We start from the raw sequence: 26,408 nt of genomic DNA on the forward strand, positions 1-26,408 counted from the left end.
CCATCAGTAAAGGAGGAAGTCCTAATTTTCAGGCAGAGGGTGGAAACGGAGGTTGAGGTAAGATCTGTACAATTCTGTCCCTTTACCTGCCTTGTGACCCCGCGGTTGGAGAAACCTCCGTGCAGCCATGTGTAGGCCAGTTGTTTCTCCTACCACCCTTATGCCACCGCTCCTAATGGCTTTTCAAGAGGGCTGGATAAAAGGGAGAGCTTCACAGAAAAAGATGCTAAACCCAGAGGTGATGGTTTTCGCTCCTTCAGCACATCATCAAATAGATCTCGCTGCATAATGAGCCCCTCTGAACTGCTGGTCCATTAATTAGTATGCGCGGTGTTTGTTTAAGAGCTCCTTGCTCTTTTATTTTAGCTGTGAAGAACTTTTAACTGCCTTTGAGATGAAAAGCTGGGACCAAATGTCGCCAACAAGCTGAGTGGATTTGCCCCAGTCTCCCTGGTCGAATTTGCAGGGGATTTTACCTTCTGCCCTTTAGATTGTCGCTGTGATTCCCTTGTAAGTGAAAGCTAAAGCATCGACCCAGGTCTGTGTGTGTGTGTGTGTGTGTGTGTGTGTGTGTGTGTGTGGTGCGTGCTGCTTTTTCTGCAAAGCATCAGGGGCAAAACCCAAACCATCTCTTTAGGAAAAACAATGTTTGTGAAAGAAGAAAGCAGAAGCAGATCCGCAGGTACTGTTTAGTCAGAGCAGACAGGACAAGGCTGGGAGAAATATCAGTCATTGTCTTCAAAAAGTTTATTTAGAACTTTCAGTTACAGAAACAACAAGATAATCCCTAAATATAACTATTTGTAACGTATATATACACAAGTAGCTCTCTAGTTTAACGGTAATGTCAGGATGTCCAGGTGGCCGGGAACAGCACAGCCAGCGTGAGCAATCCAGAGAGCATTTCTAAACAGTCTAAAAACTCCAAACCAAGTCTCTCTTTTTCTCTCTTTTTTTTTTCTAATCGCTGCAGCATTTTTACAGGAATCGGAACTGGAACCTCCTGCAGCTGCACGGGGATAATAACAAAAACAAAAAGCAGAAGAGATCGTCCGTTTACCTCTTTATCCAACAAAGTGATCTCAGTGGCTTCCGTGAGATCTGAGAGGTAAGCTTGATGCCAGAGAGGCTTGCTTGTTGCTTGTTGTCTTGTATTTTTATTAATAGGAAGTTAATTACTTTAAGAATGTGAGACGAGAAGGCTATATAATTAATATACACTAAAGAGCAGGAGAGGATTCTATACAATAATTTAGATGTATTAAATAAATAAAAAATAATAGCAGCCTTCTACAATGCAGGCTACACATAGGTTTACTTCGGCTTGAAGTACCCTGGTCTTTAGTACACCTACAGGAACAGACTTGCTCCACAAGTGTTTTAAAGAAACATATCTATAAGATACATACGTAAGGGTGCCTAAGGTTAGGATAAACATTTGAAAACACTTTACCACGGTCTCCACATATCTAATGACCCCATTCTAGGGTTGTTATGGGAAAAATTTGGCTGCAGGACCTGTCTGGGAGGTGCGGCATCGACCTGGCTGAAAACCGACAGCGACGGCAGCTGGAAGGAATTTTTCGAAGCCTGCTTGTTCTCCGCTGGGTAGAAGCGCTCCTGTGATGGGTTTGTGCCCCGAGTGCTCCCCTTCAGGCTCAGGGCGCTTTTTGGTGTCAAGAGAGGCTGCTGAGATGGGCTTGAAGACCTTAATGCTGCTTTGCAGGTGTCTTCACCGGACCTGGGTAGGGATTTCAGCAGGTGGTTTAACAGGCGCGCCCCGAGGGTCTTGTCCATCCACTCGCAGGTGAGGAGGAGGTTGTGCACCTCGTGCATGCACTGAATGTACCCGGTGCTGTACCTCTGCTGGGCTTCCAGACCCACTTTGGAGTCGGCTACATTGGAGAGGAGACAAGGGGAGTTGGTGAGCAGGTAAAAGCTGCCCGGCACGTTCCTGGTGAAGAGCATTCACCGGGTTCCCCTCTGCCGGGGCTCCTGGGGGCTCGTTGGCTGCACTGGCTATGGGCTGAGTGAGCTCCACTGTAAGGTGAATCCAACCAGGGAAGTGGTGGAATCACCACCCCTGGAGGTATTTAAAGGACGGGTAGACATGGTGCTGAGGGACACGGTTTAGTGGTGGTTTGGGCAGTGTTAGGTTAGTGGTTGGACTCAATGATCTTAAAGGTCCCTTCCAACCTAGAGGATTCTATGGATCGCCTGCAGGGCGCAGGGGGAAGGTGATGCAGGGCATGAGGTGCCCAGGCAGGCAGCTCTCACGTCCTGCTGCCCACCACCAAGGGCAAAACTAGACCAAAAAGCGGAAAGCGACTCTGGAAGGAAAAATCCTTCCGTGGGTTAAGCAGCGCCCGGCTCCATCTCCCCATCTAGTGGAGAAAGCCAAACCCAAGCGGCAGCCAGGGGCCTCAACAGGTTTGAAAGATGCTTTTGCCAAGTTGCCAGCGGGTTAAACCTGCTGGCACCCTCCTGCCCCGGCGCTGCCCGCGCTCGCAGGGCGGGGGGGACAGGGCACTCACCCATCAGCTTGCTGCTCTGGATGTTCTGGAGGTGCTTCACCGTCATTTCGAGGATGTCTGCTTTCTCCAGTTTAGACTGCTGATAATGAAAGAGCGCGGCAGTTAGAGGCAATGAAGGATTTGTACCATGCCCAGTTTCTCCGAAGAGTGAGACACTCCAACAAATAAACAATCCCCCACCAGCAAAAGGACAAAAAGCAGCATCAAAAGCAGCACTTACATCCAGATGAAATGCACCCACAACAGTCTCCTTCAGCTGGTCCAAGCAGTTATTAATCCTTTCCCTCCGCTTCCGCTCAATGAGGGGTTTCCTTAACTGGCAAGGAAAAGAAAAGGAGAAGGAAAGAAGGAAAAATTGCAGTTGGTATCTTTTCTTCCTCTCCCTGCTGCCGCTCAGCGAGGGCAAGAGAGCCCCATCCCCTGCGGGAAGCCGGCGCAGGGTGACACGGTCCTCAGCGGGCACAAGATACGGGTGGAGAGTGCGCCCTCTCCAGCTCTGATCATGGCCTGACCCTTAGATGGTATCAGCTCTCAATTCTCTCACTTCCAGTCATTTTAAGCAGAGTTTACCCAAATGAAACAGAGAAGCACCTTTCTAAGGCGGAGAAAGGAAACAGAAAAAGCACCCACATGGCTTAAATTCAGAGAAAGCATCTTTATAATAGGAGCAAAAAAAAATTATCCCCTTTCTCTTTCCTAGAAGCGGTGCCTGTAGCCCCGGCACCCATCTTCCACACGCCGCGTGTGGGGTTGCCGCCGGGCTCGCGTGGGAGCAGCAGCGTGGAGGGGACCTACCTTCCTCTCCTCCTTGGTGCTGGTGAGCTTGTGGGTGGCTGCGGCGGTCATTGTAATCCAGCCTGCCCTCACCGGTGGGGTGGGACAGGATGGGATGGGATGGGACGGAGGCACTCGGGCAGTGGGTCGCTCCCGTTCTCCACGGGCTCTTTGCTGCTCCGCTGCTCCTGCGCTGTATTTATAACCCAGAATTAGCATGTGAAAGGGGGCTCTCCTTGGCGGGACTTCTTTTCCCACACGAGGGGTCGAGCCCGGAGGTTTGTGGCCATCAATCAAAGCTGACAGGTCACTGCTTCTTTTCAATGACCACGCCAGCCCCCCCAAACGGCGACAGATGTCCAGCCTCCGACGCCGGGCTGTGGAGGGCTCTTTTGTTAGGGAAGAAGGGAAGGAAAATGGGCGCGCTCTGAGCAGCTTGCACGGCTCCTCGCTCAATTTGCACAGATTCCCAGGGAGGGAAACAATAGCCGGGAAGCAGTTGAGTTACACCTGGGAAAATGCCTTCTACCCATCTTTTTTCCCCTCCATCCCCTCGAAGCAGTGCCTGTTTTTACCTGCTAACCCAAGCCCCAGCCTTTTTACATCTTTGAAGCAGCCTCTTAATTTAATAATAGCGTACTTGAACTAGGAGTTCCTGCTCCCAGGAATTATTATTACAAGGTAATGATGATCGATTAAAAACTGTTGACAGCAGACGCCCGTAGGAACATTGTTTCCATCACAGAAATCCTCTAGGGAAAACACGGGAACTTTATTTACCTCTGGGGAATCTGAATTCTCTGTTGCACACGGATGGAAGTAGGAAATAGGCGACTCTTCTAGTTTTTGGCTGCTGTGTAGAATTTAATGTTAAACTTACAGGCCATTGCAGATGCAAACAAACTGAGAGGTGGGTTAGTTCTGTGGGATTTTTACTTTGATTCCCCCCCCCCCCCCCCCTCGTGCTGCAAGGAGGCTAGGGTGGCTTTGCAAGGAGGCTAGGGTGGCTTTGGGGGGAAGGGCAGTTTTCTGTTCGCTCCTCTGAAATGCTAGTGCAGAAGCAGAGGGGCCTTTGGAGGAGACCTGGCACAGGATGAGAATGCACTTTTATGCTTCCTCACTTCTGCCTGGTCTGGGGGGGGCACTACGAAGGCGTTTTTCATGACCGCGCTTTTGCTTTCTGACGGATGCTTTGCTAATGAGCAGGATTTGGCAGCGTCCTGTTGAGTCCCACAGGTGAAGCCCTTTGGGTTGGTGTCGAATGTGTCACCTTATTGAAATGGAGAGGAAGCGGCCGCAGCGGTTCAGAAGCACCGCCAGCCGTCCCGATCTGCCGGTGGGATTTCCCAGCACCACATAGCGCGGTGGTGGCTGTGGAGCCCTCTCTTCTCCCCCCTCCAGCCATGGGTGGGGATGTACCCTGGAGATAAAAGCGAGGACATTGCGTCCCTTGCTTAAACGCCATGTGGGTGGGTGTTTGCCTGTGTGTAAACGCAAACATACTTGCAGCGTGTCTGTACGCCCCGCCGCCTGGGCTCACCGTGAAATCCTGTCCCCAGCCGTGGTCTCTTGCCAGGCAGAGGTGGTTTGTCAGTCCGGTGTGGAGCTGGGCTGCAGTTACCCGCTTTTATAAGCGCCCTACTTGGCAAGGGCCCCAGACGGGCTGGTGTGGTTGTTGCGCTGGGAGAGGATGATTTGGGAGGGGAAGGTTAATAACTTGTCCTTTGTGCCTGGTAAAGGGAGCAGGGATGGGCTCCTCATCTCAGGTGCGTCCCCGGCATGGGCAGCGAAAGGATGTCCAACCGCTCTGCTCTGTGCAGGAGCCCCTCACCTCAGCCAGCCCTGGCTGCGCACAAGTGAAGGCTCCGTTGGTTTTTCAAGCTTTTTCCAGCCCACCTCGGGAAGTGGAGCATTGCCGGTATTTATAAACGGCATAGCTGAGGCGCCCGTGTCGGCACACGGCTCCAGCAGCTCGGCGTGGAAGGGGCAGCGGGCGGGCTGGGGTAGGACTCTGCCCTGCACATGGGTAGGGGGGCACGGGGTGGGCGCACCCCTGGCTCTGGGCGGTTTGCTAGGGTGCTCCAGGCTGGAGGCACCTGCCCGTCACCTGGGCACACAGCTACCAGCCAGGTTGGGCTTGGGTGGTGGGTGGGGAGGAGGAGAAGTCCCCTGTCTTCCCCCCAGACACAGCTCCACCAGCCCCTTGTGCAGGAAGAGGCACCTTCCCAAGGCAGCCAGGGCAGCAGGGGGAAGCCTGAGACCACCTTGTCTCCTGGCCCAGCCGAGCGTGGCAGAGGTGTCAGCGAATGCAGAATTGCCTAAAAGCTCTGAAAAACAACTCCCGTGCCCGTTGGCATCCCTCCCTGGCTGGGCACGGCTGTAGGGTGCTGTGTGTGCCCCCCTATCTTAGGTGGCCCAGGGGCTGGCCAGCCCCAGCGCCACCAGGAAAGGTCTCTCTGGTCTCTGTGGTGGTGGCACCTCCTCCCTCGCCCTCCCTTTCCTCCTTGGCCTGGACTTGCTGCTCCTGCCTTACCCTCCCTCCTTCTTTCCTCGCTCTGCGAGGTGCCGCCGAGCTGCCGGGCGAGGGGGATGCTCTGCAAGAGGGTGGCACGCCGGCACCCCGGCAAAGCAGCTTCCACCATGAAGCAAGCGAGGCGGTGGGTGCCGGGGACAGCCGAGTGTGATGGGGGGGCTAAGGGCAGCCCGGTGGCCCCCGGTTCCCAGCCAGGGTCGGTGCCCAGCCCGCGCGGGGCAGCTGAGCCCCCCGCCTCGGGGGGCGAGACCCTTGGCTCTCCTGCTGCCGGCTGCTCTGGGTGAGCTCATTTCAAGGTTCATTTGTAAGACAGCACTGCAGTGAAAAAGAAGAGCAGCTTTTGCTGTAAACAGTTATTTTACACCTCTCAGTCGGGGCAAAGGCCTTTATTTTGGAGGCGGGGGGTGGTGTGGGCGGGAGAGCTGCCCTGGCTTTGGGGGAAGGCTGACATCTGTGCTGGGGATTGTAGGGCTCCGAAGGGCCAATGCAAATGAGCATTAAAGGGAGCTTTCTGCAAATTCCCGCTTTGCTTTCGCATTGCCCACTGCCAGGTTTCGCTGAAAAGGGGATTCTCCTTCATAAACAAAGCCTCCCTTTTTTCCCGGGCTTTCAAAAAAAAAAAAAAAATCAAAATGGAAAGAGAAAGGGGTCAGCACTGCTTGGAGTTTTCTTTTTTGCTATTTGTCTACATTTCACACCCCGGAGAAAGAAAACAACTTTTAACATCTGTTCCTGCACTTTTTAAGAAGGAAAGAAAGGCTCTTGAAAAGCAGGAAAGTGTGGCAGATGTTGGCAGGTTCCCTCCGACGCAGATGTCTTGCTCCGAAGAAAACTTTCTTTGGGGATTGGCGGCCGGGGCTCCTCTTTGACTCAGGACACGCGACTGCCTAGCGAAGGAAGGGACGTGGGAAAGCGCCAGCGAACAAAAGAGCTTATTCAAACAAACCTGAGAGCCGTGAACAATCTAATAACCAGCAGAGAAATGGTCAGCGGCCCCCGGCCCCGCTGGGGAGGGCTTCGGGGCAGCCGCAGGCCACGGGACGAGGGAATTTTGCTGCGTCCATAGGGCTGCGAGCAGGGGTGTCCCCTCCTTGCCCCCCGCCTGCTCCCTCTGGGACATCCAACGTGGGGCTTTGGCCAAGAACCGTCCTTCTGGAGGTGCTAAATGGTCTCAGCTGGTCTGCTGGTCCTGCTGTGCGGGAGCTGGCTGCCCCATGGCGGCAGCAGAGGAGATGGAGGGCAAGTACCTGCTGGGCGGCTGTCCCAAGCTGTCCCACATCCACCGGCCGAGGCAGCGGGAGAGGAGCAACTACGGGACAGCGGGGATGTCTTTAGTTAAGCTTTTAAACAAAAGGTTCTGCCAAGATAACGATTGAAAAAACCCAACCCTATTGATTAGGACCAGTTGGAAGTTCCTTGTGAAACTGATTTTGAGGAAAGGAGATTTTTTTTAATGGAAAGCAAAAATATTGAGACAAAAAAGTATGTTCTGCGAACCTTTCGTTCACCCTCTCCCCCTCTCTCTGACTGGTAAAATAAAATGACTTTAAAATAAGTTTTTGCCATGAAAGCTGGTAATATTTCTGTTTAGGCACTTCATAGGAAAAAAGTGAGGCGCCTGGAGAAAAGGGAGCACAGCCAAGAAAATTCCCATAAGAGAGTAACTAATTCTGGTTTGCCGTTAAAGCTGAGGAGCTCTGTGATTATTCCTCTAATTCCTCCAAGTTTTGTTCTGCCTCATCTCCGTCCCAGTCCATATTCTCTGGGCTCTGGGCAGGGCAGAGCCGCTCCTGCCGGCTGGGCTGCCTTATGCTGGGGCAGCTCTGCCTCTTCCCTCCTCGGAGCTGGAGGGAAAAGCCTGGTCAGATGGAGCTGCTTTGCCTCTTTGGAGGTCAAGCACTGGGACGAGCTGCCCAAACCCTTGCTGTGGGTGTCCCCTGTGTTTCTTCTGTCAGCAGAGACCACCCAGCACGGTGACTGGGAAGCAGGAGCCATCCCGGCTGGGCTGAGGAGCCCCATCCTGCAGGAAGGATGCTGTGTGTCACCAGAGACCCGCGTGCCCGCCCAGGCAGGTCCCTCCTGTGACTTGGGGTGATGCTGTGGACACCAGCTCCCAACCCAGCAGGACTCACCAGAAGGGCTGTGCGGTGCTGGAGTGGCCCCTGAGTCCAACCCAGGCGCCTAGCTGGTTAACAAAATGGCCTCGTTAACCCGGCTGAGGCTTTTGCAGGGATGGATATGCCGTGGGAGAGTGGGGGGAGAGACGAGCAGGTGCTCCTGAGAGCTGCCCACTCTGCCGCACGTGTGGTTCGCAGCAGGACCAGTCCATCCCTTTTCCTTTCCAGGCTGGGGATGCATCTGGACTGGAATTGTCCCCAGTTAAGAGACTGGTTGCCCCTCTTCTGAGGCATCTCTGCTGGCTGGGTGTGGGACCATGGGTCCCTGGCCTGCAGGAGGTGGCGGTGGGCAGAGGTGCTCGAGGTGTCCTGCCCCATCCAGCACTCCCAGCCTCGTGTGGGTTTGCTGGGTCTGCTTTTATCGCAGCAGCTTTGCTTTCGGCACACGCAGTAGTGCGGGGTTTGTGTAGCCAGGAGCCAAGCGCGGGTTGGGGAGCCGCGGGAGCGGGCAGGATAAGGTGGGGGCATTGTCACGGGGAGTGGGTCGGCCCTGATGTGCAACCTCCACGCACCCTCCGCACCCACGCTCTGCTCCCTCCCTCGGGGACGGGCTCCGGACCCGCCGTGCCATAAGCAAACACTCACTGAGGAGAGGCTGTTTTTACAGGGGCTTTAGTCATTGCGAATAACGAGGTGTTTGCCTGGGTTTTTCAGAAGGTCAGTTCTGGTACAAGGTTGAGGTTTCAAAACGAGGGGTAAAGCTCTCCTTTAGACGGTTTAAATCTGGAGGTTTCTCGATAGCTCCCAAGCAGCCTCTCCTGAAGCCCTGTGTCACCCAGGGGTGGTTTGCTCCCAAAATGTTACAGCAGGAAAGGAATGCGAGGAGCAACAGGACATGCCAGCACGGTGACTGGCCGCGCCAGGTCTGGAGGGTGCAGGCGGTGCCCGGGCAGGCAGGCCGGCTGCCGGCACCGCACGCAGGCAGGTAAACCCCAGCCGCTCCGAGATTACTCACTGTTGGATTGCCCCGGGGGGACCGGGGCTACAGCTCCAGACTGGCCTCAGTTCGGGATGCTGTACCTGCCGTGTCCCATCTCAGGCTGGTGCAGCAGGGACCGCAGCGGGACCGTGTGTCCTGCAGCCCGGCCAGGACAGGAGAACGCCGGAGATAAGCTGGGGCAGAAGAGCAAAAGGTGATTTATCTGCGCTCGGGGCGTGGGGAAGAGCATTTGCAGTCATTTGCTATTATAAGGAGAGTTGGCTGAAAGCACAGCCCTGATGCAGCAGGCGCCATCCACGACGGGACAGGGGTTGAAGGCACCATCAGAGCTTGCAGGCTGCGCTGGGGAAGGCTGCTCCAGACACCGTTTGCGTTGGAAGGCTGTATCAGTTAAATCCTTGGGGCTGGGGTGACACTGCCTGTAGCAGGAAAGCATTTTGGCAGAGGGCAGGGAGGAGATGGGGTTTGTGGCTGGGCGAGAGTCCTGTAGCAAGCGGGGAAGAGGCAGAGGGGATCTGGAAGATGTGTCTTGTTGTCTATGGACAAGCGGTGGCCTCTAAAGACAATGTCCTATGCAATTCACCATGGTGCAGGGGTAGGAGCACAGCTGGAGGTTCGCATGCTCCAAAGATATTTACAGGTGGAGAGAGAGACGACGTGTATGGCATTGATCAGTGCTACATGCAGTATTTTCATGATAGGAGAAGTCCAGCTCCAGAAGTAGAATTGGATATCTTCTGGAAATTCTGTTGACATCTCTCAATCCGACTCCTTCACTGAGTGCACCAAACCTCACCAGCCCCAGCTCAGCTTCCTTGGTACCAGCTGGCTCTACCGTCTTCGGGAGTGGACTCCTGGGACAGGAAATAATTACAAACCTGGTACCAGCTGAGTAATTCTCAGCTTTTATTTCACACACCCCCATCCAGCCTTCCTGTTAAGGATCAGCTGATGCTCCTGTCATTGCTCAAGACTCCTCCTGTCTGGTGGGTTAGCAGCTCCGGGCCCCGGAGGAAGTCTTATCTGCTGCTTCACAGCCAGAAAGCTGCTGCTTGCAACGCAGCTCCTAGGCCAAAAGCGCCTTATAGGAAGAAGAAAATCTGATAAGCCGTGGGGGTGGTGACAGGCTGATAAAGGTTAGCCCCTCGCCTGTGCCGAAGTGGTGGTACGAGGGGGTGGAGAGGTCCAAGCTTGGTGCAGAGGGTGCAGGGGGCTCTGAGGGAGCATTCAAGGGGGTTCTTGAACTTTCCTCACAGGGCATCCCAGGAGCTGTTCCCCTCAGGAGGGCAGCTCTGGGCTTTCTCACACTCTGTGTGTGTGTAGTGTTACCAGATGTTCCCTGATAACAAGCCTCATTTATAATGCAGCAAGTGCTTGGCTTATTCGGTAAGCTTTACTTTCACAGCAACATGTGTGCCTGGCTCCCCAGATGCCAGAACCCGGGGCTCAGCACCCTGTATCCCATCCCCTGCACACCCCGTATCCCATCCCCTGCACATCCCATATACCCATCCCCTGCTCATCCCGTATCTCAACCCCTGCCCATCCCGCATCCCAGCCCCTGCACATCCCGCACAGCCTGTTTCTTCTTAGCTTCTTGGTTCCCGAGGCCGCAGAGAGATCTGGGTTAAGTTTCACCTTTGTGAGACAATTATCTCTTCTGTGACTGTGAGTAAATGTGGCTTTCATCACGGCTTGGCCACATGCCAATAGCAGATTTCTTTTTATAGCGCCCGTGTATACGTGTACTGACACCACATCCTGACCCCCTGACACAAAATACCTCGTCAGCACGAACGAGGCCGGTCATTGTTAACGCTCCGCGGGGAGAGCGACTTGCAGCCCTGCTGCCGGCACGCCACCCCGCGCCGTGGCCACATCGGCCGCTGCTGCGGGGGACAGCAGGATGGCCGGGAGGGCACTGGGCTTATCAGCAGCGTTTCCTACGTGCCGCTGGTTTCTGGTGCTGCAGGGCTGGGATTGCAGCACCCGAGGAAGTGGGGAAACGCTCGCTCGGTTTTTTTCGCACTTGGTGGTTCAGCCTCGGTGCAGCCCGGCTGCTGCTGGGACAGCAGAAAACACATGGGTTTAGGATGGGGGGGTGTGAGCCGCAGCGGCTCTGGGCTTTGGGAGCCATATTGTGGGCCTGGATCGTGCATAAAAATCACATCCTGCTTTCTAAGGTAATTTTTGTGTATCCGTATTGCTATATCTAAATTCTTTAACAATTAAAGCAAAAAGTTTTATACTGCTTTTCGTTTTATAAATACTCTCTGGTTTTAACCATCTCTCTCTTCTCTTTAGTTTATTCAATTTTTTTTCCTTTCCAAATATATCTAGGAGACTCTCCTTTTTATAGGGATGAGGATTTCTTATTCCTTTGGAGGAACCAAAGGGTGTAGGAAGTCCTGCCAGCTCTCAGGTCACGGTGGCTCGGTGGAAGGACGCCCCACAGCTGCTGCAGGGTGAGGAGCAGCTAGGAGCCGCGAGAAGGTGGGTGATGCTCCACAAGACTGTCTGGGGAGGGGAAAAGCAGAGCTTGCACTTGTTTCAGCTTCTCCATAACGAGGCATTTAAAAATAAAAACAAACCCACGCTGTCACAACCCTCTTTTTCTTTCTTGTCTATTTTTAACATTAGAAGTTGTGCCCTGGGCTTGCTCATTTAAAAAGCAAAAGAGGCCACGACACACACGCGCTCCCCAAGGAGTTTTCCAGCAGAATGCCTGTGATCAGTTGGGTGTTTTGTTGTGTTTTAAAGCTGATGCTTCCTCCCGTCTCCCGTTCCTGGTGTAAACACACGTGCAGACAGCGACTCACTCGTACACCCGCACGCATCAGATTTTCAGAAGATAGAAATTGCACCGTAGAACTGGGTAGGTGGCCTCGCTTTTGAAGGTTCCCAGGTGGGTCCCGCTGAGCCGGGGGAAAGGGGCTCAGCCCTTCCCCAAACCAGCGCCTGACTTTGAAGGTGGGGACGGGCAGAGGTCTGGAGTGCCCTCCTCCTCGGGCAAAACCTTTGGAGAGTCTCGGGGAAGGTATCTGCTGGAATCGCTCAGCATAGATTTAAGTGTCAAGCGATAATGCAACGGCTCCTGTGTTAACGCAGCCCTGCAGCAGCTGAGACCGAATCCAGCTGAACGGCAGCGCTCAGCCCAGGCCATTCACTGCAGCAGTTTTCTGCTGTAAGAGCTGATAGTTTGGCTTCTGCAAAATCCTTTGAAGGGGTAAAGCGCTAAGTGCGTGCATAGCAGCCTTGTCCGGAGGGTGTGGGCTTCAAAGCCTAACGGGCACGACTTAAAAATGAACCGAGTTCGTGAACTTGGTTCATAATTTCTTTAAAACATAAAAAAGCAGGGAGAGCATCTGAAAAAAAAAAAACACTCCACCAGTCGTTTTGGTAATGCTGAGCCTGAGGAAGAGTCACTGAAAGAAGGCAGCTCCCCAGAGGATGAGCAATTGGCTGCCAGTTCCCCTTCCCTGGCTTTCAACCTTAACCTACCAGCATGACCAGGAAACGCCTTTCTCCTTCAATAATTTTCTATTTTCGAATCAATCCGGTAAAAGCCGGAGAATAAAAGTGCTGAAAAATAATAGAAGAAAAGCGGTCCTTTTGGGAAGATGGGTGTGTAAACGCAGGCCGGCAGAGAGAGCTCCTGCGGTACCTCTGCGGTAGCTCAGCGTCTCTTCTCCCAAAGCCTCGGGAAATCTTTGCGTGGCAGCTAGTCCTTGCGTGGGCGCGTGGAGCGAGGCTGGCTAGCGGGGGGTGACGGCCATTTGGACGGGTTGGGTGACCAGGAGCAGCAAACCGTCGCCCACCGAGAGGACGTGCGCGGGCTGCCTGCCCGCCTGGGGGGGCACGCAGGGGTTCCTGGGCCTCGGCTGTCTTCTGCCATTGCTTACAGTGCACGCGTTGAAAGGATGAAAACTAAAGGCTCCTGCCAATAACTGGAAGATCCTTTTTAATCCTTTCGCCAGTGTTCACAGCCTCGTGTCTTTCCTGCATGATTTGGGATTCGTGCGTGTATTTGCTGCCATTTTATTGAATTAATGGATGTATTTAACTGGCTCTTTGCCTTTTTTTTAACTCAGGAAATACATTCTTTTACAGTGCTATTTTTCAGGATGACCTGTTATTTCCTTTGATGTTTACCGTGCTGATGGAAATTTAGTTTTGGCATTAGTGGTAGATTCTGGCTGGAATGGACACTGCGCTTCATAGATAACTTTCAATCGTTCCCCAGTAATAAAAAGTTTATTAAAAGGACGTGGTTCTGCAGAATGACACACTGCTCTTCTTGCTGTCCAGGAAAAGAGTTTCCAATAGATTTTTTTTCCTACGATTCTTCTAGCAATTGTTTTTATTTTCTGACAATCTTTACATGCTACCCTTAGTTCTTGTGACTTGCAATAGTATTTTTTTAAATGCGTTTTAGTTCTGAATAACACCTTGAATTGAGGATAAATCATAGCATCCCTGTGAGAAAAAAGACCCAAACAAACCAAAACTGATATGGATGACAATTGCATTTACTTGTGCTTTCTACTGTAAATAGGATTTGGGGGTGGGGGTGGGGTGTGAGTCTGATCATTACATATTAATTGCATGAACTGAAAGATTAACAGAATGCTCAGGAAGAGATGTTTCTCTGAGGAAAGCTTCCAGAGCCTGCAGTGCGCATCCCCAGCCAGTAACGGGTGAGATGCAGCTTCAGGAGCAGTCACAGGCGCTTGTGAAACCCGGGTGATTAAAGTCGGCCACGTCGGCTTGGTCCAAACTCCAGCTCAGGGTTCTTGTTCTTCCAAACTTTAAGCGGAAGATATTCAGCACAACTTAGTAGTTACTAGTCCTAATATTTCCTCCCCAAAGCTTTTTCCCTGAAACCCTTTGTCAGGGACCGGGGCTCCGGGCTCTGAATCACACCAACGCACACCCACGCCCAATTTAAACAGAAGCGGGATGTTGGCTATGTTCTTTCCTCTTTGCGTATTTGTAAAGGCAGCTGATGAGAAGACCCAGATTATTTTTTTTCAGGTAGTCCGTGCCATGCCTATCGAGCTGGCCGTGTGTTTGGCAGGAACACCTCCATCCCGTGGCATGGCCAGGTGGTGACGTGCCCGAGGTCCGGGCAGGCATTTCTGCCTCTGTGCTCCCTGCCCCGCTTTCCTACGACGGGTCGGGCTCTTTGCGTTGCAGGCCTGGAAAAGAGCAAAGATAAACCTGGTGATGAGTTGCTCCCCCTGCACGAAGTACTGAGGAAGAGGAGGGTGTAGCAGAGGGATTAAGAAGTAAGCCTGGATCCCTGGGGATGAGGTGGGACAGGGACCCCCGGGGTTGCTGGGGACCTACTTTAAAATCGTATTTGAGAGACAGTTATATCGCTGATCTCTGAGGGAATCCGGCCCGGTGTGAAGGACATCCTGCAGGCGTGATGCCGTTGCAGGGACGTATTGGCCCAGGCTGTTTTTTGGCTGAACCGCAGGAGCCTGCGGTGCTCTCAGCAGCCTCCATCAGCTCTTGGCCTCCAGGAGAGCCGAGGGAGGCTGGTCCAGGAGAGCCAGCTGGAGCCGCACAGGAGCCGGCATCCCGCGCGGGGCACAGGCGCTCTGCGTGAGGTACAGTCAAAGGAAGAAAAGGGGTGAGCAAAACAGAGCTATTTGAAGGAGGATTAATTTCACAGGCTGGCGTATTACTTCCCCGCACCACTTGTCGGTGTAGGATGGTGATTAGAGGAGCTGAACCCGAGTTGCAGAGCTCACCGGGAACTCAAACCAGCAGCAAAAAGCCCTGGGATCCCATGCAGCTGTCTGTCCCTCCTGAGCAAACCACCCGGGGACTTGCCTTTCTAACCACCTTTTTTTTTTTTTTTTTCCAGTGAAGTAACTCGGATTTTTTAATCATGTTTATTCACTTCCTAATTTGCAAGAATTAATGAATTCGCAATGGATGTCTCAGTCGTGGCTGTGAATTAGTGAATCGCTCGTGTACTAAGAGCCCTCTCACGTGTTGAATTTAATTCCTGCTTCTAAGAGCTTAGAAAAATCATGTTCTCTCTGCTCAGGGATTTCCCTGCGGTACACGACACAGGGATGGTAATTGCACCAAACTTGCCTGATCTTTTTTCCAATGGTCATTCGCAAAGCAGCAGTGTCTGTTTTCCAGGATCTGGTGTTGGATCCCTGTACCAGCACTTGCCTTTAATTCTTTCTTCTCTTTAGTCAGTACCCTGAACATTATCTGTTTGAACTTGAATGTTTTTAGCATAATTACAGGTTAACAATTTGAACTCAGCCATACACACCCTCTCCACGGTGGCTGTGGAAACAATTATTCCCAGCTGACAAGTGGGATATACTAACTGCTGACGTTTCGCTGACTGCATGCCGTGGGTCCGGGCAAACTTGGCAAGTGATACCCCTGTGTCACCTTGCGTGGACAGCGTGTCCCCCTGCCTGCTCTGGGTCCAGAGCTGCTTCATCTCCTATATCTTGATGTAAGAGCAAGTATATATTCAGGGAATATAAGCAAGGATATATAAATATATATTATATTTATAACTTTCCCTTATATCTATGCTCTCTATATATAAAGATACAAGAGGAAGAGTGTATATATATATATATTTTTTTTTTTAATATACTTGCTTATACCCACCATGTCCTGTCTGGCAAGGTGCTGAGCGCAGCAGGACTGGCTGGGGTAGCCCCCAGTGGCACCGGCACGCCGCCAGGCTGGACGCGGAGCCTGCGGTGCTGGTCCAGGGAAGCATCCCCACCAAACCAGCGCTACTGCAGCTGCCCAGCCACACCGCCCCGTGCAAATTCCTCTGCGCTTCCATGCTGTCCTTCACAGGGATGGTTGCAAGTGGGGTCAGAAACATTTTTCTGCATCTGAGATGTAACGCACAGCTGACTAAGCAGTCTGATTCAAGAAGACCTGCTGGCCAAGCATTTCACATGTTCTGCGAGACCTTTCCACATTGGAGATGGCGCTGGGAGTCTCTTCTCTTCTGCTGGTAGGAGTTGTTTCCCTCAGAACATCGCAGTCAAGCCCAGGGAGCTCCCAGGGTGGAAACTGGAGGGGAACAAGGGGACTTTGCACAGGGAAGCCAACGGGATGTTGCAGGCGGTGATGTACAAAGGGTCCAGGAATGAAAATGCTTCTCATGGGGGTGAGAAGATGGACTGTGAAATACTTGAGGTTGCTGTCAGGCTGCTAAAAGACACAGTTAGTGTGGCGTACGTGGGATATACATCCAAAAATGCGATGCATGGGGCACTGCAATGGCCTAGCATGCTGCTTGGGCACGCCAGCCGAGCGCTTCTGGACCGCTGTGTTTTCTGAGACAGCTGGGGATGGTATCTGTTGTCTGTGTATAAGACTATTTTTGCTTATGTTTGAGTTGGCTTTTTGCCTTTTTTTTTTAATTATTAAATTTGGTAAACTTCCAGCTCAGGGAAGGGAACGCCTGCCAGACATGAGGGAAGAGGGGGGACCCTGCAGTCCCCAGGGCAGCGTGTAGGTCCAGCACATTGCACCAACTCAGGTGTGGCTCCAGAAACTGCTTTTGCTTTTTGCTCCCCCAGTCACCTCACGGTGGCCAGAGTAAATTCTCTGTATCGCAGGAGCCAGTGTAGGTGTGAGTACAGCCGAGGAGGTGTGTGGAGCTCCAGCCCATCCATGCCCAGGTCCCCGGGCCACCCAGCAAGAGCTGCCATCTCCAGCGCAGCGTCCTGGCGGGAGGCAGCTCTGCCCGCCTGATGCCACTTGCTTGCTGTAGGGCAGACCAGGCAACCGCAACACGTGAGGTCTGGAGCAGCTCCATGCTGCTGCAGGAAAACATGACGGCGTCGAGAAGCCTGACCCAAACCCTCCCCAGCGATGTGGCAGGGAAGCGCAGGAAAAGGATGCGGAGACGCATCATTAAGGAGCTGGACAGGAGCTGTCAGCTGGAGCTGTACAGTGCAGCAGCGCGTGAGGAGCTTAAGGACATTTCAGGAAACCAGGCCAGAAGGTCCCACACTGCTGCATGGCAGTAATGCCTCAGACCCGCGGGGGCAAGGTTTCACCCCACGGCTTGTAAGAAACTTACGGCTTGCTACATAAAAATGTATTTTTCTTCTTTAAAATCATACTGTGTGTTATACTGCAGTAACGGACAATATCAGGTTGACCTGCACTGGGAGAGATGCGGGGTTTTTGCGATTCGGGCTAATCCGCGTTTGTTGTGGCGAGAATAATCTATGAATATTACCTGCCAGGGACAGAGAAACAGCCCGGAGCCCTTCCACGCCGCGGTGGGAACTAGCAGAAAGCCTTCGGACCGTAACTTGCCGGCAACCCGAGGCGCGCAGGGCCGGCTAAAGTCCAAGTCCAAGGCAGGACTCTGGGTCACACACAACCCCACGGCTGAGCCCTCAGGTTCGCCACGGGGGAAAAGGTGTTGGGTTTTTTTTCTGGCAGCGCAGAGGGCGCAAAGGGTCTGCAGGAGGTCAGGGCAAAGGGGGGAAGGGGAATAATAATAATAATGAGAAAAAAGAAAAATTATAAAGGAATACATACAAATAATGGATAGTAAAAGTTGAATAATAAATAAAACTGAATAATAACAAAAAGAATGAATTAATAATAACCGACAAGAAGAGCAATCGATACTAAAAAGTATAATAAAAGGAATAATAATGAACGCTCAGTGTTAATCAGGCGGGCAGCCCCGCCCGGGAGGCGGTGGCGGAGGCTGTCGCTGCTGTCCCGCTCTCGCCCACCCGCGGGGGGCGGCCACGGGCCCCGCGGGGCTCCGCTGCCCCCGCCCGGCCGCGGCGCGGCTCCCGCCTGGGCGCCGCCCTGGGTCCTCCGCGCCGGCAGGGGGCGGTAGCGGGCGGCGGCGGGCGGAAGCGTCGCCGCGCTCCGCCGCCCGCTGCCGCCGCCGCCGCGCTCCGCCGCCGGGCGAGGGAAGGGCCGCTGCGACGCAGCAGAGCGCGGGGCGGGGGGGGGGGAGGGGGCCGGGCGAGCCGGGGCCGCGCCGCGCCTCTGCCTGCAACCGCCGGAGCCGCGCCGCCAACCGCCGGAGCCGGGGCCGGGGCGGTCGGGCCGCCCGCCGGACACGCCGCCCGAGGAGGCGCCAGGCCGCGCTCCGCACCGAGGTACCGAGGCGGCGCGGTGGGACGGGACGGGAGGGGAGGGTGGGACGGGGTAAGGCCGGCGGCGGGTCGGGCCCAGGCGAGGAGAGGGGAGAAGGCTGCCGGGCCCGACGCGCATTGTCCGCCGCTGCCCCCGGCGCGGGAGGCGGCGCCGCCGTGGCCGGTGCGTGTGGGGCGGCCGCTCGGGGCAGGGCCGGGCCGGGCCGGGCCGTGGAGGCCGCTGGGCCCGGCCGGTGCCCGCCGCCTTCCGGCCCCGTCTGCCCGCTCGGCGGCGGCCGGCGCTGGGAGGGCCCGGGCAGATCGGCCTCGGGGGCGGCGCTGCCTCCCCGGGGCTCGCTGGCGGCCTGGGGCGGGGGGCAGCTCCCGGTCGGTACCGGCTTCACCGGGGGACTGCTCCGCTGGGGCTGGGGGTGTGCGTTGAAGGCGGAGGCAGGCGGACGGGGAAGGGCGCAGACCGCTGCCGGTGCTTCGCCGTTGCGGCAGCGCCTTTTATGCCGAAGTTCCTCCGGTGCCGTGCCCCGGTAACGAACCGGCCCGCAAAACCGCGCGGGGTTTACCTCAGCCCGCCGGCGCGGAGCCGCGGCGGGGGCCGGGGGCGGCCGCTCTGCACGGCGCCCCCTCCCCGGGACGGACGGCGGAGGGGAACGGCGCGGAGCCGGGGGAAGGGGCGGTGGGCAGCCCTCGCCTCCTGCTGCGGGGAACACCCCCTCGAAATCGCTTCTTTGTTATGGCCTCGGTGACACGGAGCGGTTGGAGGCGCGGGGCAGGCGCTGGCTCAGGCGGCCGCGCGGTGTCCAGGTCTAAGGCCTCTTCCTACAATTGTTATTATTCGCGTTCGTGGTCCCGATAGGCCTCTGTGCAGAAATAACTGCATGCGAGGGCTGTTCACATCCTAGTTTATTTATTTATATTTTTGGGGTTTTGTTTTTTGGTTTTTTTTTTTTTTTGGGGGAACTGCCCCCCAGAAAGCCAACGCAGCTCTGTGTTCTCTAAAAGAAAAAAAGTTTTTTCATTGCTTTTTCCTACAATTCTGTGAAATACTACTAGTATTGAAACTGGCATGTATCTGCTATTTTGGTGTTTTTTTGTTTTGTTTTGTTTTGTTTTTTTTTTAAGAAAACTTATGGTTTGGTAGGTGATCACGTAGGTGCATGGGATTTATTTAAGACCTGTATGCTCTCTTATGAGAATGGTGTGATTTAATTTGCATGGTGAGTCAAAGATTAAATTACATGACCTAGGTTCTTTAGTTTCAGGGAGGGAAGTAACAATGCTTGGAAGAACAGTTTGAAAGTAGATCAGAAATGAAATTCGATGAGCATCAGAATACTGTAAAGTTTTGTGTGCGTGTGTGTGATTTTTCAGTCATACCTGTTAGAAACTCTAGTTCAAGGCCCTATGCTTTCTTTCAGCAGCGTAGTTCATCAGGAAATGTGTCTTCCTTTCTAGTGCAAAGAGCTCATGAACTCATATACACTCAGAGGAAATTTAACATTCTGAGCTTGCGCCTTGGCATCTAAGCTTTTAAATAATAGGTTTTTACTATTTAAAACACCATGTACCTTTAGTTAATACCGATTACCCAATATCTGTTGATGTGCCACATGCCTTTAACTGAAAAAAAAAAAAAGGCCAAGATATAGTCTGTGAACTAGAATAAGCATGGTACCTCTTTCAGGGTCGGAAATAACTTGATTTTTTTTTTTTTCCGGTTGTCCTGTATGTGTTGGCAGCTTACCTGGTCTGTAAGAGTGGCATAATGCCCCGTGGCACTGCGTCTTGGTAGGATTCTGTCTATCATCGACTAGCTGTTGTAAGAATATTGTATTTTACAATTAGCTTCATGGTTGTCTCATGACGTGAGAAACTATTGAGTCAGCCAGCTAGTATATGCTTGGCTTACTTGTATTTAAACTGTAATCTCGATGGTAGTGTGATATACGCGTTGTTGGGGACTTCCCTCAGTCAGACAGCAAAAGTTCCTTAGTACAGGAGGAGATTGTGTCTGGTGGTGTTGGGAGCCAGCAGAATAAAGGGTCCTGTAATGTGGGTTTGTGTGTATGGAATAACATGCTGCTGAATATTTCTAACTGCTGATAGTGTTGATTTTTTTTTTCAAGTTATTTGCATTCTGTAATTTACGTTGACGTGGAGTTCTGAAACTTTGATGCGTTCTGTAGGCACTTAGTGCATGATTGTAGATGGAATGTTAAAAACAGAATTAATATTTTTTTGAGATACATGTATCCATACAAACAAAGGAGACTAAATAAAAGTGCCAGTTAAGTAATACTTTGTGACAATATGTCTTTGAGAGATAATTATGCTCTTTGGGTATTATCAAGCACAGACAAATGTGTATTCCCAGTGGGGTGTGATAACATTAAGAAAACTCCACCTCTTGGAATTCCTTGATTGCTTTTATGAAACATTTGTTCAGGAGGGGACAGTATCTCTTTTGCATGCTATCCTGGAAGCTAATGCGTTAGTCTCTTACTAATTAATGGATGGGAGTCAAATGAGACCTTACTGTTGCACTGTACGTGCTGCACCTTCTAGGTTTTTATGGCATTTTTATGAATGCTAGAAGTGCTGACCAGTGTCCTCACTTCTGAATCGATTCTCTATGGAGTTTTTACAGATTATTTTTTTTTTTAAATGAGATGTTTGCGGCCTTAATTTTTGTGTAAATTTTTCCTGAAAGCTTTGATAATCTCTGTAATGTGCTTAGAGGCTTTAGAGTCTTGCTAAAATGATGTCTTTTTTTGTACTGCATGTAGAGTTTTGGAATGGCACACTAATAGTCGGAGCTGGTTTGAAGCAGGGGGGAGGAAGAAGCCTAGATGACCTTTTGAATTCCCTTCTGGCCCTGCTTTTCTGTACTTCTGACACTTTTTAATATGCTTTAATTATAACAGCAGCTATTAAAGTATGATTACCTTTGTCTAATTGGAGGCATCTTGCAGCTTCCTATCAAAAATAAGATTTGACTCATCTGCTCCTTCAAAATTACTGGTGCCACAACAGCCGGCAGCTATTTTATGCGAATGATGTGCAAAGCAAAAATATGAGTTGAATTTAGAATACCGTGTTTTCTACGCTGTACAATTGAAATCTTGTAAATGTAGTAATTTCTGGTAAGGAAATAGAGGGCTATGTGCACTTCTACCACTTCTTCTTAGCTGCAAGTTGACGCCAGATATTAATCACATTGGACGAAAAACTTTTTAGTTGTTCAGTGATCCCAGGTCATAGTGTTCACTGTAACTGTGTATTTTTGTAGCTGTAGATAAAACTCAAGCAAGATGAAGAATTCTTTTTGCTATTAGTGCTCAGACCGTGCTGTTCTACCAGGAGAACTTTTAAAAGTTACTTCCCCAGTTTGTTGTCTAATGTAAAGTGTTTGTTAGTCTGAAATTGTTTGGCAGTTCAGCTCTCATTCCCTTCTCTCTGGGCTCTCTCTTTCCCCATGTTTTTTCTCAATATTGTGCTTCTTGCACTGTAAGATGTAGAGGTGTGAGCCAGAAGGAAATGGAATGTCTTCAGTTAGAAGGTGAAACTTTATGCTGAGATCTGTCCCCACCCCCCAAGTGCAAACACAAAGGTTAAATTAGAAGATGATGCTGTCTTGAATTATTTTAACGGACTTGAGCTAGGCTGTTAAATGCGTGCTTCAGGAGTACCTAAGGCTTAAACTGGTGTCATGTGAGTTTGGTCTTTCTTTAGCCTGAGCAGATTTATACGCTTTTGTTATTCCACCTTATGATAAAATGACATGTTTATTTGTCCCTATTTAAGTACTCTTTATAAAGGATTGAATTCAGGATTGATCCAAACTGGAAGCAGTCAAAATACTCTGTGTTTACAGGAATAACTGTGGTCATTCCTCAAGCAGCCTTCATGGCTTGAATTTCTTTTTTTGGGGGAATATTAATTTAGAAAGTAAATTGCTGAGGTTTAAATAAACTGCAATTTGCTTTCTAACTCCTTTGTTTTGAGTATTCTAGCTAATACTTCAGATAGTCAAAAGACAGTATAAAAAGTTCCTGACTGTGGACTTCAAATATGCTAAAAGGAAGCAGATTTTAAGCCTATCCATAAGGGCACAAAATTATGGGGGAAATAGCTAATCATAGAATCCTAGAAAGGTTGGCGTTGGAAGGGACCTTAAAGATCACCTAGTTCCATCCCCTCTGCCATGGTCAGGGGCACCTCCCACTAGACCAGGTTGCTTGAAACCCCATCCAGCCTGGCCTTGAACACCCCCAGGGATGGGACATCCACAACTTCCCTGGGCAACATATTCCAGTGTCTCACCACACTTTCTGTTTATTGGAAATCTGCTGCTTCTAATAAAATACCTAGCTCCTTTCTAAAGATCCGTTTTTTCTGTAATTCTTCTCTCTTCTTCAAACACTCAGATAATTCATAGCTAAAAAGTTAAATGTAGCAAAACAGCTCAAAAATTGAGAAGTTATAATTAGTACAGAACTGTAGTATTAGTGTAACATGTTTTTCTAAGTTCAGAAACACCTTTGGATGAAGTTATTTAGGAGTTACTACTTGGAGTATGTTCAGGTATACTGTTAAGTGTTTCACAGTGAAATGGCTGCGTCAGTGAAAAATTGCTGTGTGCTGCTTTTGATACTTACCCTGTTGTGTATTTTTTTTAAATCTATTTGTATCAATAACAAATTCATTTTTCTTACTAAAAGAATGCAACTAAAAGTTTAACTGGAAACCCTGCAGGGTTTGAAATGTGACACTTAAAAATAGCGAAGATAGAACTTGGCTATAAATTAAATTGAATTAATATGTCAGCTTTTCAGGGAGTTGAATATGCATGATTGCAAGAGAAGTACTTATGTTCAGTCATTTGTGTGTGCAAAATGCCTGCTTTCCTTTGAAGTTATCTGTGCTAAAATGTATAATGAAGAAATTGAGAAGCATTCCCATAACCGTGGAACACGTAATCTTTTTTTTGGCTGCCAGAGATGCCCAGGCAGACAGCTGACCTCTGAAGAAATACCTTTCTGAAAAGTTTTTGTTGTTTTATTTACTGACTTTTAAGTAAAACACGCTCGTGCGTAGAAACACGAAGAAAGCCTTTTGAACAGGCAGTTGTGGAAGGCCCCTCGGTCTCTTTGGCCAGCTCTCGTGTCTGGTGCAACTTTGGGTTTTGCCAGGCAGAAGCCGACTGTGCGACTTTCGCTGTTGTTTTTCTCTTTATTTCCCTGGCCAAGAGCTCACCTGGAAAGCTTACCATGGATGCATACCCTTTTTTCAAGTATTCATTCAGAGCCACGCCAGCTCGACTGCTGCGGAAGTTGCTTTAAAAAAATCCGTAGACATTGAATTATCAGTAACATCTTGTATGGTGTGGTAGATGTGTGTGCTGATAGCACACATTCAGAGCATCCTGCTGCAATGGGGTCTCTGATCTCTTCCTCCGGGTAAGCAGCTTCAAGAGTTTTTGCTACAGTTGTAGAAATGAGGCAGAAGTTACTTGTGTCATTATATTTTACTTTGACTGTTACGTGTAAAGTATGCACTTTGCTGCTTGGGCAGATCGTACTCCTTTTATTGTATGTCAGAAGATATTTTTGCCTGATACATTGTAGCGGTTTATAAAATTGGCCAGCATATAACATTTTACCTTTATTGAACGTCATGCCTGGACAAAGAAAAAGCAAAATAAAAGTTTTGTTCACAGAGAAGCAAGATTTTAGAAAAGAAAATGTAGCGCATTTTATTTTGCCTAAATGAGACCTCTGTGATACAGACGTGTAACACAGGTGAGCACTGAGAAGTCTCTCCCACACAGTTTATGAAGGCATCATTCTTCTAACCTGTAACACCTGCTATTCAAGTCCTAAGTTTCTTCTGACTGGAGATTGGTAGTGATGGAGAAACTCTGTGTGGGAATTTAAAGAGATACCTCGTAGCGGAAAGAGTTGAGGTACCATTCTTGGTAAAGGCTTTGTATATGCTCAGTATTAGGAAAATGTCGAGAAAGCGAAGTTAGTCTCTCAAAAGTTAACAAATATTCAGAACCTCACGTTGCTTATACTGATTTCGTACGAAAAGTTTGATTACGTGATTATTCTCATTTTCTTTCAGCAGCACCGTTTGTTCAGTCAGTGCACAGGAGAACACTCAGGGGTGGGCACCCTTTGCATGTACTCGTTTAGTCGCAATGTAGCATTTGGTCTTTTGCTTTATTGCATAAAACTCAGTTCCCTCAAGACAGGAGGATTCAGGTCGTTGTGGGTTTTTCATTGGTTCACAGATATTAATGAAAATCCGTTTCACAGTGTTCTTCGGCAGCATGGTGATTCTCCCCCTTTTTTCAGGTAATGGTGCTTAAGCACAGAGAAATTTCCTCTGTGTTTGAGTGTGTGATGTTGTGTGTGTTGTCCGGTGGAGCGCTTGAGAGCTTAGACTTGCAAAGCTTTTTTTGCGGTGGCGTCCATTTGTGATGTGAGATTGAGTTGCCTAAACATAAGTATCTAGTATTAATTTTAGATGCTTCAAGGCATCCGCCCAAGACAAATAGGAGGTTTGTGATTTTCTGAAGGGGCAGTTGGAGACCAGCTGTGCTGTTCTAGTGCATTTGCAGTGGCACTTGTCATTTAGGCACCTGAATTGCTGCCATGGTATTAGTTGTTAGTCTCAAAATCTCGTTTTGGGCTCCCAGAATGGAAAAGATATTTAAATAGTGACCCCTTGTTATGCATTTGGGTTATGTGTTGCCTAATGAGAAAGGGAGATTCAGGGTAGAATTCTGCGGTCCAGGGCGGTACTTGAGAGTCTTGGCTGAGGGACCTGGTTTTGCATCCTCTGCCTTGTTGCATGCTTTCCAACTTCAAAATCAAATAAGGAGAAGTTTCTGTGGAAAACTCATATTTTACGTAGTCCGGTATTGTTGGTCAGTGGAATGAATGAAGGCTTCTCTTGAAAAAAGTGCAATTGAGGAGAACTAAAATAGTCAAGATAATGAGAAAACTCTGAGTTGGAAAACCAATAAGTGTTGAGTGTTGGACTTGAGGGCCTTGCTACTTGAATATGAGAAATTCAGCTTGTCTTAAAATACGGTCTGAAAGCAAACGCAAGCTCAAGTGACCAGGTGAAATAGTCTTTTTCCGCGGATTTCATGGATAATGAACAACAATGAAGGAAGCTTCTTGAAAATATTCTAAGTGCTGTTCTGGATGTGATTATTTAGATTTTTAATCTCTAAGAAAAGCAGTATATTGACTCATCGGTATTGACTAACATAGTTCCGTTTTACATCTATAATTGACATTGAGCAATATTTAAACTTTGTAATAGGGTGGAGCCGGAGTAAACAGTTTTTCTGTTAGGAACTGCATCCATTCACAGAGAATTTGGGCAATCCTGGCCTAGCTATGCAGTCTGACTGGTGTTACTCTTAACCCGTGTGTTGTGATGAAGGGATTAACATCCTTAGATCCAAACCAGCCTCTTTATTTCAGGGTTACAGGATATTTTCCAAAAAAGTCACAAAAACTTCAGGGTATTTGTGCGTGATAACAAACTTAGGAATGTATTGAATTTTTAAATACTGTGGAAGAATTGCGTATCAGTTTTCTTCCTTCTTTTACCTGGAAGAAACAAATAGGCACCGACACCCCAGCTTTTGAACTGGTGATTGTAGTTATTCCTTCCTACCAGTATATATATACATGTTTGTCTTAAAGAGAAATGAATGCTGTTTAGTGAGCTTTCATTCTTGTTTGGGAACTTATATGGGTATGTACAGATGTATAAATAAAAAATGTTAACAGCCATATAAGCATGGATTTATAGTGTACATCCAGCAGAAGATGGATTACGTTTTTTCCTTTGAGACTGACCATGCAAGGCTTTTTGCTTCCCTTAGGAATTGCACTGAATAAGGTCTCAACATTGCTGCAATCCAGTTGTTGGAGTGAATTCTGAAGAGTAGTTCTGCTCTCCCTCTGGCATTGGCAGTTGCCCTCATGTGTTTACGCAGGTTAAGGACTTAACAGTATCAAATCTAGGAAGAAATGTCAAATCTGTGTTTCAGAATTAGCTGTTCTTGAGCTCTTTAGCGAACAAGGAGAAGGATTGCGGGCCAGAAATACAGAACCTTTCCGCTCTAAATGGGTTGTTTTTAACTTTCAGAATTACTTCCAGGCATTGAAAAGTCTTAGTAAGTGCAGCAGAACTTTCTACGCCTTGTCACTTCTATTTATTATGGTACTCTAACTTTCAGTCTTGTGGATTCATACTTCCGAGATTTATACCAAAACTGAGAAAATCTGC

At 50.0% G+C, this 26,408-nt stretch overlaps 2 protein-coding genes across 2 annotated transcripts in view; one reads left to right on the forward strand and one right to left on the reverse strand.

The window, feature by feature from the left end:
- Window positions 1-1,449: 1,449 nt before the first annotated feature.
- On the reverse strand, window positions 1,450-3,380 carry LOC309675103 (transcription cofactor HES-6-like; the record flags this gene model as incomplete). The annotated part of the gene is made up of 4 exons (XM_082487318.1): window positions 1,450-1,895; window positions 2,535-2,613; window positions 2,755-2,850; window positions 3,330-3,380. The coding sequence occupies 4 exons, from the start codon at window positions 3,378-3,380 to the stop codon at window positions 1,450-1,452; spliced, it is 672 nt and encodes a 223-aa protein (XP_082343444.1).
- Window positions 3,381-17,956: 14,576 nt separating this feature from the next.
- Window positions 17,957-26,408, forward strand: part of CAB39 (calcium binding protein 39) — a 42,993-nt gene continuing 34,541 nt past the window's right edge. The window contains exon 1 of the mRNA XM_082487099.1: window positions 17,957-18,101. The gene's annotated coding sequence lies outside the window, so the exon portion shown is untranslated. The remainder of the gene's footprint in view (window positions 18,102-26,408) is intronic.

The sequence above is a fragment of the Vanellus vanellus genome (genome assembly GCF_965231255.1).
Source record: "Vanellus vanellus genome assembly, chromosome: 8".
NCBI classification, from domain to species: Eukaryota; Metazoa; Chordata; class Aves; order Charadriiformes; family Charadriidae; genus Vanellus; species Vanellus vanellus.